Source organism: Epinephelus lanceolatus, chromosome 16 (assembly GCF_041903045.1).
Source record: "Epinephelus lanceolatus isolate andai-2023 chromosome 16, ASM4190304v1, whole genome shotgun sequence".
Lineage (NCBI taxonomy): Eukaryota > Metazoa > Chordata > Actinopteri > Perciformes > Serranidae > Epinephelus > Epinephelus lanceolatus.
The window spans coordinates 14,175,054-14,195,994 of NC_135749.1; the positions used below are offsets into that span (position 1 = coordinate 14,175,054).

Here is a 20,941-nt window from a genome sequence, read left to right on the forward strand (position 1 = left end):
ATGTCACAGAGTGACCAGGAGAGAATTGTTGTGTGTGGGATTTCATTGTATTTTCAGTTTGCAGTGTGTGTTTTCTCTTTTTGACTCAATTGAAATCCACCAGAGCAAGAGGCCGTTTACATGTACACGGTGATTTTGATAAACGGAGACATCTTCCTTCGTTTGTACCCTTCGTTTACACGCAAACAGAGATTTCTCCTCTGAAAACAAGTCTTTCTAAAAACTTCGGCCAGAGTGGAGATTTTGGAAAACTCCAGTTGCGCGTTTGCATGTAAACTGAGATAAACAGAGATAAACGGCAGCCCACGTCACAGTATGTGCCAGAACTTGCGCCTGTGTAAAAAGTACGACCTATGTTGCTATGGTGACAATGGATACATGGAAGGCTTGAGCTTCTCGTTACACTGCCACCTACAGGTTTGGCATGCTCTTGTGTATACACGGGTAAGTGTAAACGAAAATCTTTTTGAAAACGGAGACGGTGAAATGTCCGTTTATGAAAATAGCCGGCAACGTGTAAACGGTGTCCAAATCATGCCTCCTGGGCCTAGAGGACCTCCCCCTACAATTTAGTGCACCTGCAGATAATCACCAATCAGGAGAGGCTGTTTAAAATCACCTGCACCAAGACTGCGCGAGAGCCCGGCAGAGCAGAGGAACTGCAGGAGGAAGTGGACGCTACACGGTGTGTTCGACGGAGGCAAGGCTGTTGGCTGGGTGGAGGATCCAGCATAAGCAGGAGAGGCGAGTAAAATATCACATAAACTATTGAATGCTTTGTGCTGTGGAACTTGTGGCACTTCACCTTTTCCTCTCCCTGAGGTGGACACCAAGCTGACTTGCCAGCTGAGCAGACTGAATCGGCATGCTGTGTACCGCCGGCCGCAGTGGAGGAGCCGGACAGCGCACAAGGCCAGGGCCATAACCACGCCATCCATACTCCTTAGCCACCGCAGCCAACCGCCACCCCAGCCTTCTTACCCTCCTGGACTTCACCCCTGGACCCAAGACTGCTAAGCAGGTTTCTTTATTGAGTTGGCCAACAACAAAAAGAAAAGGAACTTTATTGTGGTCCCCCCCCCCCCCATCTCCATCTGAACTGTTTTAAAGAACATATGTTGCTGTAGTAATTAAACTATTTTTTTAAAACTGAACTTGGACTCACTCGTGTCTGTTGTGTTTGTTGCCAGAGACAAAAAGAAACCTGTGACATAGACATTACATATGTTATTTCTCATCTCAATTCATAATGTGGTATGTCATGTCCCAAGGTGTCCACTCAGTTCTCTTACCCCCTTTTACAAAAACTGGGGCATTACACATAAGCAACAGGAAGTAGCGTCATTTGTTTCTCCTGAAGGCTACGGCAAGACCAAAACTAAGTTCTCTAGCTCTATTTTCTTTGTTTTCCATCTTATTTTAAGTGTGACTTGACAATGTCAATCTCAACATACAGTCGTCGGTGAAGATTCTCAGTCATCCAGGTCATGGTAATCATAAGTGCTATATCATAGGCAGCTGGACTTGCTTGTGTTTCTTGAAGACGTTTTGCCTCTCATCCAAGAAGCTTCTTCAGTTCTAAATGACTGGTGCAAAGTTGCAGGCTAAAAACGGAAAAGTCTGTCCTTTGCGTTTTAAAAAACTTCTGCGTTTATATGACGCAATATTGAAATGATCCCCGTTCACACGGAGCCGCAAAATCTACTGGAAACGCTGTAGTATGCACACCGAGCCAATGGGTGGCAGTTTAAATTTGCAAAGCAACACCACGACATGATGCCATGCGCCTGTGCTGAAGCGCCTTCCTCTACAACGTGATGATTACAAACCAAAACAAAGAAGACACAATGGCGAAAGCTTGCACAGATAACTTTGTCTGGATGGACGATGAGGTGGAGTTGCTACGGTAACAGATCTACACTTCGTGTAAACGATCGGCCAAAACGCAACTAAAGTTTAGTGTTTTCAGTTGAAATCGTTGTCGTATAAACGGGGCCTTAGTTTCAGAGTCATTAAGGTCACATGGGACCAGGGGTGAATGGGTGTGAAGTCATCTGGAGAGGGATCCAAAGACTGCATTGTAGGTGGGGGACAAGTAGTGTCGTAAGCCACCCCCTCTGTTTGACGATGGTCGTTCCAGCTTGACGTAGGTGGCTTCTTTTACTCCTCTTTCCAACCATCCTCCCTGGCCAAGATGTGCACATTGCTGTCCTCAAAGGAGTGTCCCTTCTCAACATACAGTCCTGTCCCTTAAATTATTTCTTAGATGTTATGTTTTAATTTTTAAATAAACACAAGAAGTTTGTGCTCCAGAGAAAGGATCAGCACTGAGTGAAAAACCCCCTAAGCCCTATGATAAGCTAATATGGCAAGGCTTAACTATACAGACCATTGAGCAGTGATAACTAACATGTCTTTGGGGTCATCGGGTGGGAACCTCCTTTCACCAGTGTTTCATCTAGTTGCTCCCACGACACCTCCAGGAGGCTAGACGGTGATCTGTCTAGTTTTGGCAAACCACAGTTAGGTGCCCAGTGTTCTGATGCTAGTAGCACTGATGTCATGGCTACTTTTCATGTGCTAATGCTGTGCTAAAAACTCAGTCCTTTTACTTTCAGTCCTGTTATTCATATGAACCCTCTCCTGTTTAGAAATAGTAAACATGTTATGAGATACAGTGCTGACAGAAAGGATAAAAAATGAAGTTTAATTTTGAAAAGTTCCAAAAAGCAAATGGCACCGATTCGGCTGAATGGCCCAGTAGTCAGCAATTCTCTAATGTCACTTTCGTTCAGTCTGATTTATTTCAACAACTATTGGATGGATTGCCATGAAATTTGGTACAGACATTCATGGTCCCCAGAGGATGAAGCCAGCTTAATTTTCTTATAACCCCAGGAGTAGACATTTGTAGTTTGGAGTAAACTTTTGGATGGATTGCCATGAAATTTTACACTAGTGACCAGTAGCAAAAACAATTGGAGGCTATAATTACTGTCTTTAAGAGATTGTGACGCAAAGGTAGTTGTATCTTGTGACACTAGACAGCCCAAAGCATCCATTGGTACCAGTCATGTTGGCTAGATAAAGCTCAACATTTAAGCTACATTTTGGCAAAAGAATAACTGGCATGGCCATTTTCAAAGGCTCCTTTGAACTCTCACCTCAACTTATCTGAGCAAAAATGGTTCTTTGGGTACCCCTGAGTCTTTGCTAAACTTGAGAAGGCTTGTTTCTTAACTTGTATCTTATCTTAACTCTTATACTGACACAGTTTTCAACTAGCCTTTGTATCTCAACAGTCTGAGCAAGTTCCTTAAATCCAGTTATGGGTTTTGGTGTTGATGTGTCACCCCAAATTTTCAGTGGCCTCATCTGTCTGCCCCTTTTGAAAAATTCCTGGGGGTACCACTGGTGTAATAACACAGTGGAACATTAATGTGACAGCTCTCAAGCTATGGACAATGATGTAAACGAGCTGCTTGAAGATATTTTTTTGTTTTGTTAGTTCTGACATCTCTTAAACATACGTTAAAATGTCAGTAATGTTGTTTAACTTCTGTTAATTCATGTGCACACATTTTTAAGTGAGCATGACGAAGGCAATCTGTGAACAAAGGAGCGGTTATTTATACTGTCCTCCTGAGACTCGCTGGCTTCTGTATGAAGGCCTGCTGGTTAAACACAAAAATCTGTGGCCGTATTGTGACAATCTTCGGTCTCTCAGCACTCCAGGCATGTTTACTCATGGACCGTGACTGTGAGCCAGGTTGGATGTGGGCAAGAGCTGCAGTGCACTGTCACCAAGTCAAAGACCAGATGAGCTTCTATTACACCTGGTTGAATGAAATGGACGGCAGAGAAAAAAATTTCATGGTGAAGCATGTCCTTTCTACCACTGTCTTTGCGCTTACTGCAGTGAGGCTTGGTTGTAATGAATTTCTGGCCATGACAGCTGAAAACAGTCCAAGCCTTGGGTGAAGGAGTGATTCACTCCACAGTCAGTACATTTGAGTTGGAATGAATGGACATGAATGTGCCCAGACGTCAAAAGGGAAAGAAACATGACCATCCACAACAACAGTGATCCGAGCAGTCACAAGCTGGAGACGTGACGGTTTCAAGTAACCTTGAAACATCTTTGACGCACAGATCAAGATCTGGAACACTGTAATCCCTCATTTGAACAGTAAAACCACGCAAAGGACCACACTGTCAGCCGGATTTTTGAGCGCACATGACACATTCTTGGAGTCGTCCAGTGTCCTGTGAGATCGTTTCTGTCGGGGAACATTCTCGAATGCCTGAAATAGCCAGCCGCTGACATTTTCCTGAAGTTTCCCAGGCCGATGTGCTCCCAAGATGGATGCTGTTCAAAGCAATTTACAGCTTCTTCCTGTAACTTCCTGCCTTTTTGTTCCAGTGAATCAACTGAAGAAAAGCCCACAACCAGATGATTTATGATAAATATGGAGATTTCGCCCTCATTGTATCTTCATTATTGCATCTCTCCTCCAACTCTGCCTTCATATGCAATACAGTTTGCATACAATTTCAGACTTTGCACTGAATATTTTCCGAGTTTCCTTTAGTTGAATTTGGTGTGATGCTGTTGGCAGGGGACAATATTTATCACACGAATAATGAAACTGCTCCATATACGTCTAACTTCATCATATTGCTATTATTATTATTATCTCATAGACTCAGAAGGCCTGTGAATATGCAGTAGCAGGGTACGCCTTCCTCTCTTGGCTGTAGCATTAGGATTCAGCAGAGCCTGAAATTGCATATTATACAGTAGCTGCCTATAGAAAGGCTGTAAAATTTTCAGATAAAGAGAAAAACTCGGCCTTGTTGGTGTGATAACAATCCTATTTGTCGTAGGGCGTGAGCAGCCATCCCTCTCTGAGACCAACTGTTTTGAATGATTCTGTCTTGTCTCACACATCTGGTGCTGGCATGAGATTTGAGCTGAACCTTTTAGATAAAAAAGGGCTGTGTGGCACTGCCAAGTCCAAGGGGTAACAGAAATGGAGTAGGACTTCCTTTGTTTTCCCCGCACACTCATTATACAAAATCTATCAACCCTGAAACACTGACAAGAATAGTGTTGGCGAGGAGAGCGCTGCTGAATCATTGGAGAATATTGTAAAAATGCTTGAAAACAAAGTTTGTGCCTGTGTGCTCGAAAAAACCATCCAAGAGTCCATAATCTCATTTAATCGTTTAAAAACCACAGAATGAAAATAACTTCATATCATCAAATAAGTGGTGCAAATTGTTCATTTTTATCTCAGTTCTTTCATCTTTTTTTCCTCTTCCATGAACACATGTTGCAGCTTGTTTCTTTGATTGCTATTTACTCAGGAAATAAAGAGCAACACCAAAGCATCTTTTATGTTGGTACTCTTGTGCTAAATAGGTTTTTGAAAAAGACACCAATCGATTTAGCTTTTACAAAATGCAAGGTTTTTTTTTAATCAGCTTTGTTAGTCCGAGCTGAGAGGGAGAAGGAGACGAACACAGGCCAAAATGAATGGCAGGAACATAACGAAAAATAGCTGTCAGAGTATTTCACAGTGCAAAAATCTATCATATACACAGTGTCTGCTTGTATTTACATTGGCATGGACATACAAAATATACAGAATCTGTCTTCCCCGAACCCAAAAGATTAATAGTGTGTCTTACAGTGAGTACCACATCCAAGACAAACAAAAAGAAGAAGAGGAAGATGAATTTTATAATAAAATAAATAGAATACTTCTACCTTCATTCTCTCATAGTGATTGTCACTTTCTGTTCCTTCTTCATACCTGGCTACAGGGTCTGAAATTAGCACCTGCCAAATGCAGGTATTTGGTGGCAAAAAAATAAAATGGTATCTTTTTAGTAAGATTAGAAAATGATTAGAGCTACACATGTACAGTAAAAGCTGTTTGCAACTGCAATATAAAAGCATCGCTAGCGGCTATCAAACCTCACTTCTCTATCACCTTCACTGGCCACCTCATGTAACAGTTTAATTTAAAAACCCAGCTCATAGTGTAGCGAGTGCATGGTCAAGCCAGAAAGACACAGGGACAGTGCTCAGAGCAGACATGTGTTGGGGATTGTTTTCTTTGTAGTCCAAGGCTCAGTTATCACTGTTGGAATTGAAATGTATTGATAGTATAGTTTTGCACATTCATATATGCACGTGCACAGTACCCTCCCACCCCCCCAGAAAAACACGGCTCCACCAAAGTCAACAGTATGATTTAAACACTGGAATTTACCTTGTGCATTATGTTTTTCTTTTTCTCTTTGTGTGTGCGTAAATATGTTTAATATTTAATGACATTACTCTTTACAAACAATCTGTAAATTATCTAAATAGGTGTGTTTCTATCAGTCTATTTCTGTGTGCATTTTTGATTTGAGTATTAAAACACCTGAGTGGAAACAACAAAAATTCTAAAAAAATTTTTTGAAATATCGCAAAAAAGTTTGTACGCTTTGGGGAAGTGGAAAAGTTGGTGCAATGATATGCGAACAGATTTAGTGAGTAAATGTTGATCTACTTGTTGCCCGTTCTTCTTCTGCAGTGGCACCTGACTGGAGAATTAGCGCCACCTACTGCTTGTCCCATTGAACCGACTCCCGATCTTCGCATATACGTAATGGATGGAAAAGTGCATACATTTGCATTTACGTTAGATTTGAATGAAAAAGTAACGGATATCATTTTTTCTTTCATTTAGCGGCAGATAAAAAAAAAAAAAAAAACTTGCCTGCCTCAGTGCAAAAAAGCTAATTTCAGACCCTGCCTGAAAAGCAACAAAAACGTCTTTGAAATATGGCATTTCAATAGGTCCAGATGTTGGTTTTATTCAAGGGGGAATTTAGGGGATGGCCAAGCGAAGCTTCAAATGAAGACATTAGCTTGCAGTAATTCCCATATTAACCCCTTAATATATCTGAAGGAGATCTTTTTTGTGGTCCTGTGTGTCTTAATTAATTATTTATATTTGGTAATATATTAATGGTAGTGAATAAGCCAATTATTACAATGTGAACATGTGTTGTCCAACATACTATAAAGATAAACTTCAGAGCTGTATTCTCTGTGACTACATGTGCAAATGTTGCTTGACTCTATAGGTCCATGGAAAAATACATTTCAAACTGCACCTCACTATAACCTTCTAATATCTCATATGGCTCACACAAATTCCAGTTGACAAGGATAACGACTAAAAAGCTTCTCATATCTGATGACCGTTCAACAGATAATAACACAGTAGTAGCCATGTAGACATTAAATGTAATGAGTCTGTGAGTAGAACGAAACATGACATCTCAGACAGCCAAATTAGGTTTTAAATTATTCTAAAAGTCTGGTGATATTTATTTATTTGGCAGCAAATCCTATGAAAAGACCAAAACCATCAATGAACTATTGTCTGCGTATCTATGGGCCGGATATAGCTGCTTTCTCTGCACCATAGAGCTGAATTGTTCCTGCAAAACATTTTAAACAAATCAGTGGCTTGCACTTCATTACCATGAACATAGGCACTGTAGTTTATTTTGAGTCAGTCCTACATGCACTGCCCTGCTGCTGTACATTCGTACTAGAGCACCAAATGTGTATTAATCCACAAGTAAAAATAGTCCCTAATAAATACATTATTACTCCTATGTGGGTAACATTTGCTACAAACTACAGTGCCCAGCTGTTTTTGAAAATAATTTTATTTTTTTTAAAAATAAAACACTGATTTATTATTATCACTATTATTATTCTAGATGAGCCTGACGTTGAGTGTGACAGTCAGGATAGGGGAGTTGGAAAGTATTGAGAGATGGACTTTTCATGGAGTTTGTTAACAAAAACAAAAACATAGAGCCTTATTCTTAAAGATGCCACTTCTCTGAAGTTTTTACAAAGATTTTCGCTGACCGTTTTTCACATAAACGGGGAGTTTAACAAACTAATCACAGCAGTCAGAGCCTGCCAGAGGCTTTATTGGCTTTATGCTATAGGATGATAAATGTTTTTCACTGGCTGAATATAAATGTCTGCTATAAGTTATGCAGTTTAGAAGCTTATTGGGCTTCTGAGTAACTTTCATAGATCATTCATTAATCCAGCCTTCAACAAAAATGGTGATTTTTTTTAAAAAATGTTGGCTGTTAATACAAAAAAAAAATTTTGTGTCACACTTAAGGCCTAGACACACCAAACCGTCATTGAAGAACTAGTCACGATGAAGGCCGACTATTAGAGCTCAAGTTGCCTGTGTTTTTCGACCACAAAGTTGCACTTGAACACACTGCAAAAGTAAATGCTGTGCGCTAGCAAACAATGGCACAAACAAATTCATAGCTTTCTGCTAAAGAGTGGCTTAAAAAAATAATCTTACCTAACATACCCGCCTTCTTGACTTTGCTTGCAATCATCACATCCGTTATTTTTCATGGGCACTGAGCTGAACGGCAAATCTGAGTGATTTCACCTACCGACGGGCACTGCCAAATCTGACATTGATTCAACATGCTGAAAACAGTATTAGTAATAAATGTGTGAGACACTCAGCAAAAACTAGGTGGACAGATGCCCAGGGCAGCCTGACAGCTGGATGTCGGCTTGGTGTTTCAGGGCCCTTAAATGCACTATGGCCCTCCAGACTCTTAAATTGCATCCTGCAGTACATGACACAGTTATGACAAAGCAAGAATAAAATGACAATAGAGCGATCGGAACATATTTAGGACAAAGACTAGATTATTCATGTTTGCTGTCTGTGCAAGAACTTGCCTTTAAGATCTTCAGGGAGCATTTCTTGCCCTGGATGCTTACTCATATGAAATGCAACAAAATTCACAAATAAATATGCATTGAGGACAGAAAAGCACTTAAAAGAAAAGATAGATGAAAGGCATCGTGAGCATGACAAAGGACAACTGTGAGTAAAATCAGACGCTGCTTGTTCATCAGAATCATCAGCACGACTGATCGCATACTCGAGTCATACGCAGTGAAACGACTCTTGTGGCTGTTCAACCTCAAAATAAAGTTCTTTTATTTATACATATATACTTTGTGCATTTAGCTTCTTTTTGCCTTTTAGCCCTGTGATGTTCAGCATCAGCACAGATACAGCAACTGCGAAAAACAACAAAGCAGTTGGGAGTGCAGCATCACAGGACACACACTTAGCACGTACGTAGGAATAGGCAAGAATAAAATATCAATAGAAAAAAAATAAAGTCCTTTTGAAACATGTGAACACTTCTTCTCAAATGAAACATGGTGAACATATATTATGTACATAATTCCAGAGCTTCAAACACAGAGGGTCTTTTGAAATTTGACCTTTATCATGGCACATACGATCAGGTTTGTGGAGTTTGTTGGCGCGCGCGCGTGTGTGTGTGTGTGTTTAGCTTCAGGGTACCAACGTCTGTGCTCAGCTGGACATGGTACGCCCCTTCATAGCTGTTACCAACATACAGTACCCTTTGGTATAGTGAGGTTAGGAGGGGTTGGTTCTTCCACTTCATCTCAAAATCATCATCCTGACACCATCAACAAACATGATTCACCTCCACCTCATCTCAATCAGAACCAACATCATCATCACTGTCACATTCAGCGCCATCATCTCGTACAGTAAACACCGCCACCCTCTTTGCCGTCACAGTCATGTCTGTCTCCACGCCAGCACAAGCCTCCGTCACTGTGAGCGTGCTCACAGTTTTAGCAGCTTTAGGAAGTGACTCATGTCAAAAGCAGCTCTTGTCTCATGCCACAAATTCTTGACATCACAAGTTCGCGACAGCAATGTAAAGTAAAATGAAGTGTCAGCCTCGTAGCTAATCCATCTCCGTCCCAATGAGCTCTTTATTCCTGGACCTGCCTCTTCGTCCTGGGCTGAACAAACCGGCATCAGCCTCTGAGATTAAATCACTGAGATCTGGCAGGCAAATCGGATTTTCCTTTCCTACTGTACATCTTCATTTCCCAGTTGCTCCTCTTCGGCTGTTCTCACCGCTACGCTCTTTATCCTCGGTGTGGCTCAGCGGCTCAAGCGTACGTCTCTCCTGATTTTAGTGCCACCAGTTCAGAGTCCTCAGTGTGGCGTCCGTTCAAGTGTTCACTGTTACAGTCATGGTGGTACATGAAGGCGGGCACCTCAGTGATGGAGGTGGCTGTGTAGGATGTGGAGCGCATTGAGCAGTGGTCCTTTCGTCTCTGACCCCACTGGGTTTTATACTGCATCCACTGTCTCTTTAGAGCTGCCTGCACCTGGATGACACACAAACACAGATGGTTTATTATCATATTCAGCATTACTGACAACTTTTTGTCTTTGCATACATAAGACCACATCTCAGTGCACATGCTGTCAGTTTGAGCACTGTTTTGTGTTTTTAGTTGTCAAAGTTTAAATTCACAAATATTTCTCCTAAATGTTTTTATGTTTAGCCTTTCTGTTCAACTTTGACCCGGAAATGATCCACCAAACATCCAGAATTCAACCTAGTCTCCTGGAAATTCTGTTTGTATATCACTAAATTGTTTTCATAATTACGTGCAGGTCCATGACACCAGAATCCTGTCTTTGTGTCCAGATCACTGTCTGTGGCGACGAAAGCACTTTGGTTACAGTTAAGGAAAATTGTGATTTCTCTCTCCAGACATGCTTTGGAGTATAGCCCTATTTGGACGGGATTAATTTGACATGGAGACGTGGGGTAAAGTAATTATTACCAGGGAATTAAGTCCCATCCGAACGCGCCATGTCTGTAATCATTAAGGATCATGTCAGTAAAAATTCCGGCGACTTTTACCTTCTGTGAAACGGTCCGGAGAAAATACCTCGGGTAATATTAATCCCGTGCGAACGCGATCCTCTGTAAAAATGTATGTAAATATTTCATCATGTCCTGTTTACAACCATTTTTCCGTGTTTACAACTAGTTTTCCACATTTTTTCGATGATGGAGGCGTTGAAGAAACATTTGGTGTTGTTGGCAGTCGTGATAGTGAACATTCTTCTAATGATTGCATAGCCCTACGTGGGAGACCAATCAAAAAGGTCGAGAAGAAAGCACTTTTCAGAGCCACGAGACTTCTGGTTGTGTTAGGTAGGCCTAATATAAATCCATATTGCTAATCGTTGTGTACACACAATCCTGCTCATGGGCAATATTTCATATTGGGCTAATCATTAATTATTATTATCCTTCAGCTAATGCTTTATGCCCTGCTCCACCAACATCCTCCACCACAACACCGCAATGTAGCACGCACATGCCGACAGGAAGGTGATGCCAGGGCGCAAACCGAGTTACCACTCCCATCTCTGGTAGAATTACGGAGATTTCTTGTCCCGTGCGAATCGGACATTTATATTACAGACATCCTGTGGTAAACTGACATTAGTCCACATCCCTATGTAAAACTAATCCCGTCCAAATAGTACTTAGGTAATACTAATATTTTGTTTAACATGGTTTTCCCACATAAATATGACTCTGAAATGGGGCTTAAATCAGATCTACTCTTTCCCTGTTCCTCCGTCAATGTGTGTTCCCATGTTAGACAAAGATTGGCTTTAGTATTAGTGATGTAGCTTATCTAGCTTGTCCTGGGTACATTTGAATCTGAGATTTTTAGTGCAGACATGCTCCTTTAGCAGAAGAATGTGAAAACGCATCTCTAGTGAGAAACTTTGCACAGATACAAGTCAGTATAATTAAGGTCATTTATTTTAGGGGAAATGAAAACAGAAGAAAAATAAATTGTCGAGTGGAGTGGGACTTAGAAATTATTAAAAAGGTGATAATGAGAAAATGCTGCTGCAGTCACTGCGAGTGGATGTTGCATGACAAGACTGTCTACTTTGGCAGAAAACAAACGAAATATGTTGTAACTGAACATTTTGCTCATTCAGTCAGTATCAATATTTTTGCGTTCTGCCTGGTGTGTTCATTAGCAACCGTTTCTTATTGTGTTAACTGAAAACATAATTTGCCGTTTCAGATTAGCTGCATATTAACGTAACTTCGAGGAGGCACGGCTGTCCAATTTACACGCAAATGAAAACATGGCAACAGTGCAATGTGAGTAATGTAAACACCATCTTGTGACAATATTAATGCACTCAACAGCGATCTTAATTGCTGCAGCATGTGTGGATCACTTACATTTCAGTCGCGTTAACATATGCCACCTCAGCCAATGCAAACACCAAAGTCACATTTCTTGGAATGTGGCCAAGTTGTGCATGTGGCCATGTTGTTTTCTGCCAAGTTATAAAAGGGAGGATAGATGCAAAATCTATACTGAGCTGTGTGTTAAAGATTTAATTACATATTAATTCTCATCTGTCATCAACAGCTGCTCATAGTGTGACGAGCAACCTTCCCCTCAGCCATTCAAAGGTATCAAGAAAAATATTCATATCAGCAGTATTCAAATGGATGCATGATTTTTAAAACAGAAAATCAGAGTGCGTGTCTTAAATGTGGGACAAAAACTTCACTAGTCTACTTTTTAATTCCCCTGTAAGATCCTTACCCTTTCAGAAGTTTAAAAAACTTCAGAACAACAACAACATACTCAAACTTTTCACCCCCCAGAAGCTCAAATGCCTGAGAGAACTCAGTGTTCCAAATTTTACACCCCCTCCCTCTGTTCACCTACACTGCCAATACAGTTGAACAAAAGGAAAGCAACTCCTCGTGGCGACCTGCTGAGCATTCAGTAACTAACGAAATGCCACAATATTCTAATTTATTGCACCTTTCCCCTCTTTAAAATCAACTTGACATGTTCCGTTGTTATTAGACAGAATTTAGCAATAAGCAGCATCTTTTTAGTGATGACATTCTCTTAACCTGCAGCTGTGTTTGGTAATATGCACCACGAAAGCACACTTTAAAACTTAGAAGGTAAATGCCATGTCGTGACTCCTGCGTTTGTACCAAATCTTCCTGTTCCTGTCTCATAGAGGGACCCTGTGTCAAAAAAAGCACAACCTGTATTTTATTATTTTTGTCTTATTTTCTGTGCTAAGGATGTTTATGCATGAACCCCCGCAGCGCTCAGATGAGGTCGGGGCTTTATATAAAAAGGTAGCGACAGGGTGCCAGACTGTAAGCAGTAAGGATCCAAGAGGGCACAGTGCTGACAAACACAAATGTAGCGAGGTGAAACGCCAAACGAGAGTGAATCTAGGGTTTTCTTTTACTTTTACTTTCGCTGGCGAGGATGTTTACAACTCACAATCCAAATAAATTATCACAATACAGCAAATTTGAGACAAGGTAGTGTTGTAGTGTAGGAATACTGGTTGGTTTCTGGGCAAAATGTGCCGGGGGAATGTGTCTCTGTGTATGTGCGTGTTAGGGCAGTGGTTTGGGCTTCTCAGTTAGGGCCTCTGGCATATTATGTCCTAAGAACTGAATCCAGCCCTGGCTAAAAGCTGTATATTGTTGATAAATGAATGTGAGGCTTCAGGATTAGTGTCTTATTTGTTTTGTTTGTCAATTAAATGTTTTAAAATGGTGAAAAATTCCGTCCAAACTTGGCCCGCGCTTACAGCCCACATGTAGAATGTCTTGCTTGATGTCACAAATACAGCATGAAAGCTGTTTGTCTCACTGACCTGACATCACAATAGGACCATTGAAGAAACAAAGCAGGCCTGTGCAGTTTGGCCTTGAAATCAAAGAAGAGAATTGAAACCGGCCCCAGAAACCCGTGTCCTGATTAAGGGAGCTGAACTGGTCATTATGCATATGCACACAAACCCTCTCGTTCCCTTGTGACGGTTTGTGCGCTAGGTGACCCAGCATCACCCTGGAAGTGGGCCGGTCCTTCATACACACGCTCTAAAGACGTTGTTTATACTCCATACATTGTTTACGTCGCTGTTGCTTTGTGGCTGCTCATGTATGAGCTAATACCTGACCTATTTTCCAGGCTGAACCCCACAGTAGATTGCTCTGTTCCAGACACCCCATGCTGAATATTTAAATCTGTTGCTCTGTCACTTTATACATCTCTGCCCTGTTTTCTTATTATGCAAAAAAACCCTCCCAACAACCTCATTGTCTTTATGGAAGACAGAGAATTTCACTTGTTATTTTTACCCTCGCATATTAGCTTAAACACACAGAGATGTCTGTCTGATCTGTCTGTGGTATTCTCTCCACCATGGAGACCTGCTAAGAATGCCTAATTCAACCTTACAACGCATATTGTTGGTGCTTTGCTCTGCGGAGACCTTGAGCCTGAAAGCTTCTGTCACACAATAAGTCTGTGGAGCACAAAGGTCTCTGCAACACCATTAACTCCAGATCTGGGCTGTGATGGGAATCTTGCTTATTGGTTTGTGTTTGAACCAAGCCGAGGATGCTCGTAGTCAGACAGCTGCAGACAGACATAAAAAGGCTGACAGGAGGACTTGAAAGGAGAATCAATTTCCAGCTGGGCCTGGAAACCACAGTCATTTATAAACTGTCTCACTCTTCACCTGACATGACCCACCGGCTTTTACTGCCGCAGCACTACACTGGTCTCAGAAGAGACAAGCAGCACAATGCTTTATAACCTGTTACAACTGGACTAATGACAGACGTAGCATCTCTGTGAAGTTACAACTATCTTACTCAAGTGTTCAGTGCCAGAGTCTGTGTTTGGGTGACTTTGTGATATGCTATCAGGAGTAAGATGCCAGAGATCTGACCTGGAAAACAGAATATGAAATGTTTTGCCTGATGGAATCTGATGTCTTCTACTTAATGTCATAAGCAATGAGCAGTTTTATTGCTCCTTGGCTGAGCAGCTCTCAGACTAACATGTGCAGGTTGACCTTTATAAAAAAGCAATTGCGCTATCAGAACTATAGCGTTATTTTGTCACACATGGCTCCAAAAATTCAACTCTTCCTGGATACAATGTTCTTAAAAGTATACTATACAGGATATAAACAACTTTAAACTTGGCTACTCCTCCCTACACTGCCTGTATGTGCACTGCAAGCTACTATTATATATTGCATTTTTTGCAATGGAAAAGCCAATACTTTAGTTGGCGAGCTAAGCTAGATGCCAGTGTTCTGACAAATAGAACAACCTACTCAGGATGAGCTACCTGACTGATTGATTGGAACGGACTACTTCCTCTATGTGGTTAAAAGTATGGGCATGTCCTCTGGAATATTACTGTTTGCCTCTGAAACACACTACAAACACGCACATTGTGTTAGTAGGTCATTCTTTATTTGTCAGAACACATCAGCACCTACCTGTCCAACAGATAACAAGCTAACTCCATGTTGCTCTTTATGGTGTTTCGCTAGCCTGGCTCTGTCCCAAGTTAACAAAGCATAACTACCAGCTAAAGTTCATTGATTAAAGAAACAAGATATACCTTGGAAATTAGTGAGCTTTTGAGGTGCTGGTAAATCTCTACCTTTACGCCCAGCTCAGACCAATGGTTGCCAGTGAGACAAAATGGTTTTAGAATGTTGCAGAGAAAAGTTGCAGCGGTGTGAACTGGCAGGTCTGAGCTCGACTCAAGCCAGCTGATGATGTCACCAGCAACTCAGCTCGTCACATTGCCGACGGCTGGTTTTAGAACGTAAAGCACGTCACCTGTTTTTGCAGCCAATGATTAATTGGCACTTATTTATATTATTGTGGTGTATTTATTATGAATACAGTCCATCTGATGCTTGTTTTGTTTCTGTTTTCGCTGTTTCATCACTACAACAAATGCAACTGTAGCCACTATCTCACTATCACTATCCTCATTCATATTTTAAGAAGCTACACATTATATCAGTGACAAAATAAGCCTGAAAAGCTGGAAAGTAAAGAGAGTTGTTGCATAGAGATGATACACCGTCTCATTCAGTTGCATTGGTGTCAGCGTTGCCTGGTGGGAAATGCAGGATTCTCGTACCAGAGACTCAAAATTATCGTATTTTGAGGGAAATTATCGTACATCCGTCATAACCAAAATGACAATCTTACTGATGCGCTATAGGCAAATATAGTCACTCTAGTGTTTACTTTTTTGGTTTACTTTTTTTTCCCATTTTCCTTGCTTCTGTTTTTCCTCTTCTTCTTCTTCTGTTTTGAATCTCATTCTCGCTCGACTTCCTGACGGGTCCGAGCGCCTTGTGGGGCGGGTACAGCTGACCATTCACCCAATCGTGCTCATTGTTCAGAGACAAACGTCACCCGTATCTCACGCTACGCAAAGTGCGATTGGCTGGAAACATGTCACATGGGAACAGATGCCTTCAGGGCGCACAAAAACACTCTGGCATACTGATTACAACCACACATTCATGAAATGGTCAAATTATTGTACATTTGGCCTTTTTTGGGATTATTGATCGTACATTGTACAGAGGGCCAAATTATCGTACAAATATGATAATTATCGTACACCTGGCAACGCTGATTGGTGTGAACCAGCAGGTTTTTAGAACGTTGCAAAACTGCGTACTGCAAGTAGTTGCTTGTTTCAGCTTGTCTTGTCATGAATCTTTGGTCTGAACTGGGCATTAAACAGAGCCAGGCTAGCTGTGTCCCCCTGCTTTTAGCCTTATGAAAAGCTAAGCTAATTGTCTATTGGCTCAAGTTTCATACTTAGCGTACAGACGAGAGAGAGTGGTATCAATCCTTTCAGATAAGCGCAAAATTCCCGAAATGTCCAACTCCTCCTTTTCTCTGTACACAGCAGTACGTGTGTTTACGTGGAGCCATGTATTCCTTTTTCATTCGGGTTGGAAGCCCTACCCGAATAGAAATGCTCCTTGTAAACACCTCAACCCGAATGAAAACAGCCAACCCGAAAGAAAATCTAATTGGGTGCACAGGGGTGGGATATTCCTTTTCAGAACCCGAATGGAAGAGTTTTTCTGTCTTGTATACACCTCCTACCCGATTACAGCCATTCCGTTCTTTCTGCGCATGCTCGTTGCCGATGACGTATACAGCGTGCATAGCAACGGGCTGAGATAGAGCAGTCGGACATGGAGCACTCACCGGTTTCCATTCGCCAAAGCACGGTCATCTATCTCCCTTCTTCGACCTTCTACCTCCCTTCTCCTCCTCAACAGATGAAGCATTAGCAGAACAAGGTTGTTGTTGTACTGCTGCTTCAAGAATATAAACAAAACAAGCCCAAGAAAGGCACTAAGAACGGCGTCGTCAATCATCTTGTTATCCGGAATGAGGACTACAGTGTTTTCTTCTGGTAAACGTAACATTGCCCCGCCCCCTATCCAATCAGAAACCTTCCCTGCCCCAAACCTTGCGCAGACCCAAATAAAGGCGATTAAACTGATCTCCCGTGTAAACCCTCATTCGGAATGAATATTTCTCATATAAACTACCCGGAAAGACTTTAAATCCGAATGATTTCATTTAGATTTATTTCATTCCGAATGAGAAGCCATCATGTAACCGCACCTAGTGTGTAGCAGCAGTGCAATGTGGGAAAGCCAAATTGCAAATATACATAAATACTGTATATGTAGAGTGCTTACCTCTCCATTGAAGAAGCAGAATATTGTTGCCACCAGTAATCCCTTAGAAAGCAAAACAAGAAAATATAATTAGCGCTTTTTTTTTTAACAAAATGAAAGGAATTAAATAAAATCAAAATGTGTCATTTCTTGCAGTGAGGTGGGACAGAAACTTTACACTCAGAGCACTTTTGGAGAAGAAAAGTACAGCACAGAGAGGACCTGGTGATGCAATGAAATCCCTGTCTGGTAAGTGAATGAACTGACTGCCTACCTGGGAATTTCACGCCTGCCTGTTGTTTAATTAAATGCCCAACCGGTAGTTAAATAAAGCTAATGGAGTGCCTAACTGGTGCTTTAAAATATAATTCGGCTTCACACATCAATCACAACAACAACGAGGCAGGAAACACGGCTTTTATGGGTGGAAACTTTGAAGCGAACGTCTAAATCTCCAGCCTGAGGGCACTGACAAGTGTGGGCTTCAGGATCGTTTTTGTCACTGATGCTGTTTTTTTCCTCCCCCTTTATCATTGATTGGATTGTTACCAGATATGTAAAATACTTCAACCCACAAGGGCAGTGAAGCAGCACCTTTTTGCTTTTTTCCCCACCGTTGAGCTGAGCTTCTACTTGGCACTTTAATGGAAATTCTGATTAAAGTGGTGCCTTGCTGTCAGCTCTACCTGGTAGTGCATGAGTATATGCATGATGTACTCGTAGACCTCCCCAGCTAAGCGGTTCTCTGGCCTCCAGGGAAAAATGACAAACTGTATTCCCAGCAGGGGCACCAGGATCAGGGTGGCTCGCACTGCCTTCATGTACATGTTGGACTCTGCCCGGTGTGTGTCTCTCAACTTGGTCACCAACACTCTTATAATATTGAGTAAGAAGAAAAGGTTCACCTGCAGAAAGTGAGACAAATATTAAAAAACAATAGCCATTTTGCTAAAACTAGAACCAGAATAACAAACTTATTATCGTAATGTTCACTGTGAGATCCATGTATTTCTCTGTATTATGCTGAAACAGTGGATTAGCAGACTTACAAGGAGCGCTGCCATTATAGGACCATGGACGGCGTAGAGCAGATGGGTTTCCACACTCATCCAACAGCTACAGAAGGAAAAACCTATCAGTCAGTGCTGTCTGTGGCCCAAAATACACATGCACACACACATACAAAAACATGCGCGCGTATGGATCTGCACACTCCCGCTCTTTGCCACACACAGACGAGCACGTATGTAAACACTTTCTGTTTATTTGCAGAAGTTTCTGGAGCATTACTCACTTGTCGTCAAAATACTTTTTCCTTGCCACGGCGTGGATGGATGCAGGCACTAGAGGAAAGCCTTGGACGGGAAAGAGATGGCGGCCATATGAGGTCTTGAGTGAATTTAGGGAAATTCATTTGTCACTTATGCAACACTAAAAAAGTGTGGTTAGCTTGGTCAGTTGTTTTTCTGGACTCAGACTTCCTCATGAAATAAATGGTTCCTTAACGAATCTATTATTGGAAAGGCTGAAACACAGTGGATTGACTTTTGCGTTGCTCGAACCTGATAAACAACACCGCATGCTTAATTTCCTGTAGCAATCCTGTCTAATCATGTCAATAATAAAACCCACGAGAGGCAGGGCTCAGATTAGCTTTTTACTTTTCATCTGGATATAAACATAGGAATCCATGTATGGTCAATTTTCAGACACCATTGAGACCCTGCAGCAAATTTACCACAGATGGACCACACTAACTGGCTGGCCTCCACACACACACACACACACACACACACACACACACGCCGCATGCACAGTCCTCAAGCTCCCATTTTAAATGATGACCATCCATTTTGTTCAATCGCCTACTTGTTTGACAGACTGCACCCATTATTCCTGTTTTGAACAAGGTGAAAAGCAGAACAGCACTTAGCGACAGGAGGGCCAATAAAGCTGTCAGCATATGTCTAGGCTGAGATACTGTACAAGGATCAGGTGGATTGAAGTAAATTGTGGCTTATAGATTGTTCTGTCTTGTTGAATTGTTTTCAGTGAGGTCTTAAACTGCCACTGAGTCCAGCAGAGACATAAAAAATAAACCCAAGACACACAACGGAATACAACACATAAATAGAAAAGACAAGTTTTAAACAGATGCAGACGGACTCACCCCAGCCCAGGAGGTAGTACCAGTGCAGATGCTGCTCCTCTGCAAACACAGCCACCACGATGAGCGTGTGCAGGTAGATGCCTTCACACAGCATCCAGAAATAATTGCAGCCCAGCATGTACATGTGGAAGAAGTGCAACACTTTACAGCCGACCTGCAGAGAGAGCCGAAACAGGAATACTTATTTGTTTTGTCTGTTTTTGGACTTACTGCATAAAAAGAGACCTATTAAGTTGGTTCAATTCAAACACTCCTGACACCATCTCAGCAGGACACAAAAGAGATCTAAGAGGATGTTTCTGCTCTCATGGCACAAAATCATTAGCCAGTATTACCCTCTGCAGACAGAGAGGATGTTTATTCATTCACCCCCTCTGGAGGTGAGCTGAGATGGAAGTGAGGATTTTGCTTTGTATGGGGTGCTCTTTAAATTGTGTTTGTTTCCATTTACACATGGCAGTGGAAAATCTTTTGCATGTGTATATTACTGTAGTATCTTATACCCTAGCTACTATGCACTATTCATGCACCCAGCTCAGTGCAACATGTCCTATTATGTATTTTGGTCTTTCGATTTAATCATCATTGTGATTCTTTGAAAATAGATTACTTTGATGACATATTATGTTGTCAGTCTTATCCTTTCACAGTCCACTGAAACTATAATTACCGAGACGCTTATGGATGCACCATAAGCTGTAATTCTCCTAATCCGTTCTACACACAGGCTCCATGAGCCAGACTGTATTAACGTCTATTCAAAAAGTACCAACTTCTCTCTTTAAAAAAAATTTAATGGTAAGTTAATTTCACTTTTTTTCCGAGGGTCTCTTGGACATTTTGAAACACACTGTTTCATTTCTTTGGAGATTTGTTAAGAAGACATGTTTTTGGACTTGACCCATCTCAGATAGCTCCCCCAAACTTGGATTATGTTGCTCCAATAAAAGCCAAGATAGAGGCCAAGTGGTAAAACCAAATCAGAAATCCATCCATAAACTTATGCATAAGTTAAGAAATTGCTACAATAATGCTACAAAAAATGCTACAAAAATATTTCTTTTCAGTTTATGGTAACAACTCAAAAAGCACAATATCATACCTGTAGTGTGGCAAAAAATACTCTCTCCTTAGCTATTGATAACATGGTTCACAACATTTTATCAAATAATCCTCTTTTCATGTTTTGTTGATTCTGCAAACAGTTGATTGTCACTGCAGATGGTTT

The 20,941-nt window shown here is 41.4% G+C and overlaps 1 protein-coding gene across 1 annotated transcript in view; it reads right to left on the bottom strand.

Annotated features, from left to right (window-relative positions):
* Nucleotides 1-9,054: 9,054 nt before the first annotated feature.
* The window catches only part of calcr (calcitonin receptor), an 85,234-nt gene continuing 73,347 nt past the window's right edge, over nucleotides 9,055-20,941 (bottom strand). The window contains exons 17-22 of the mRNA XM_033637450.2: nucleotides 19,714-19,867; nucleotides 18,838-18,898; nucleotides 18,593-18,659; nucleotides 18,230-18,448; nucleotides 17,565-17,606; nucleotides 9,055-10,297 (exon numbers count right to left, since the gene is read on the bottom strand). Coding sequence (XP_033493341.1) covers nucleotides 10,076-10,297; nucleotides 17,565-17,606; nucleotides 18,230-18,448; nucleotides 18,593-18,659; nucleotides 18,838-18,898; nucleotides 19,714-19,867 — 765 coding nt within the window. The 3' untranslated portion in view covers nucleotides 9,055-10,075. The remainder of the gene's footprint in view (nucleotides 10,298-17,564; nucleotides 17,607-18,229; nucleotides 18,449-18,592; nucleotides 18,660-18,837; nucleotides 18,899-19,713; nucleotides 19,868-20,941) is intronic.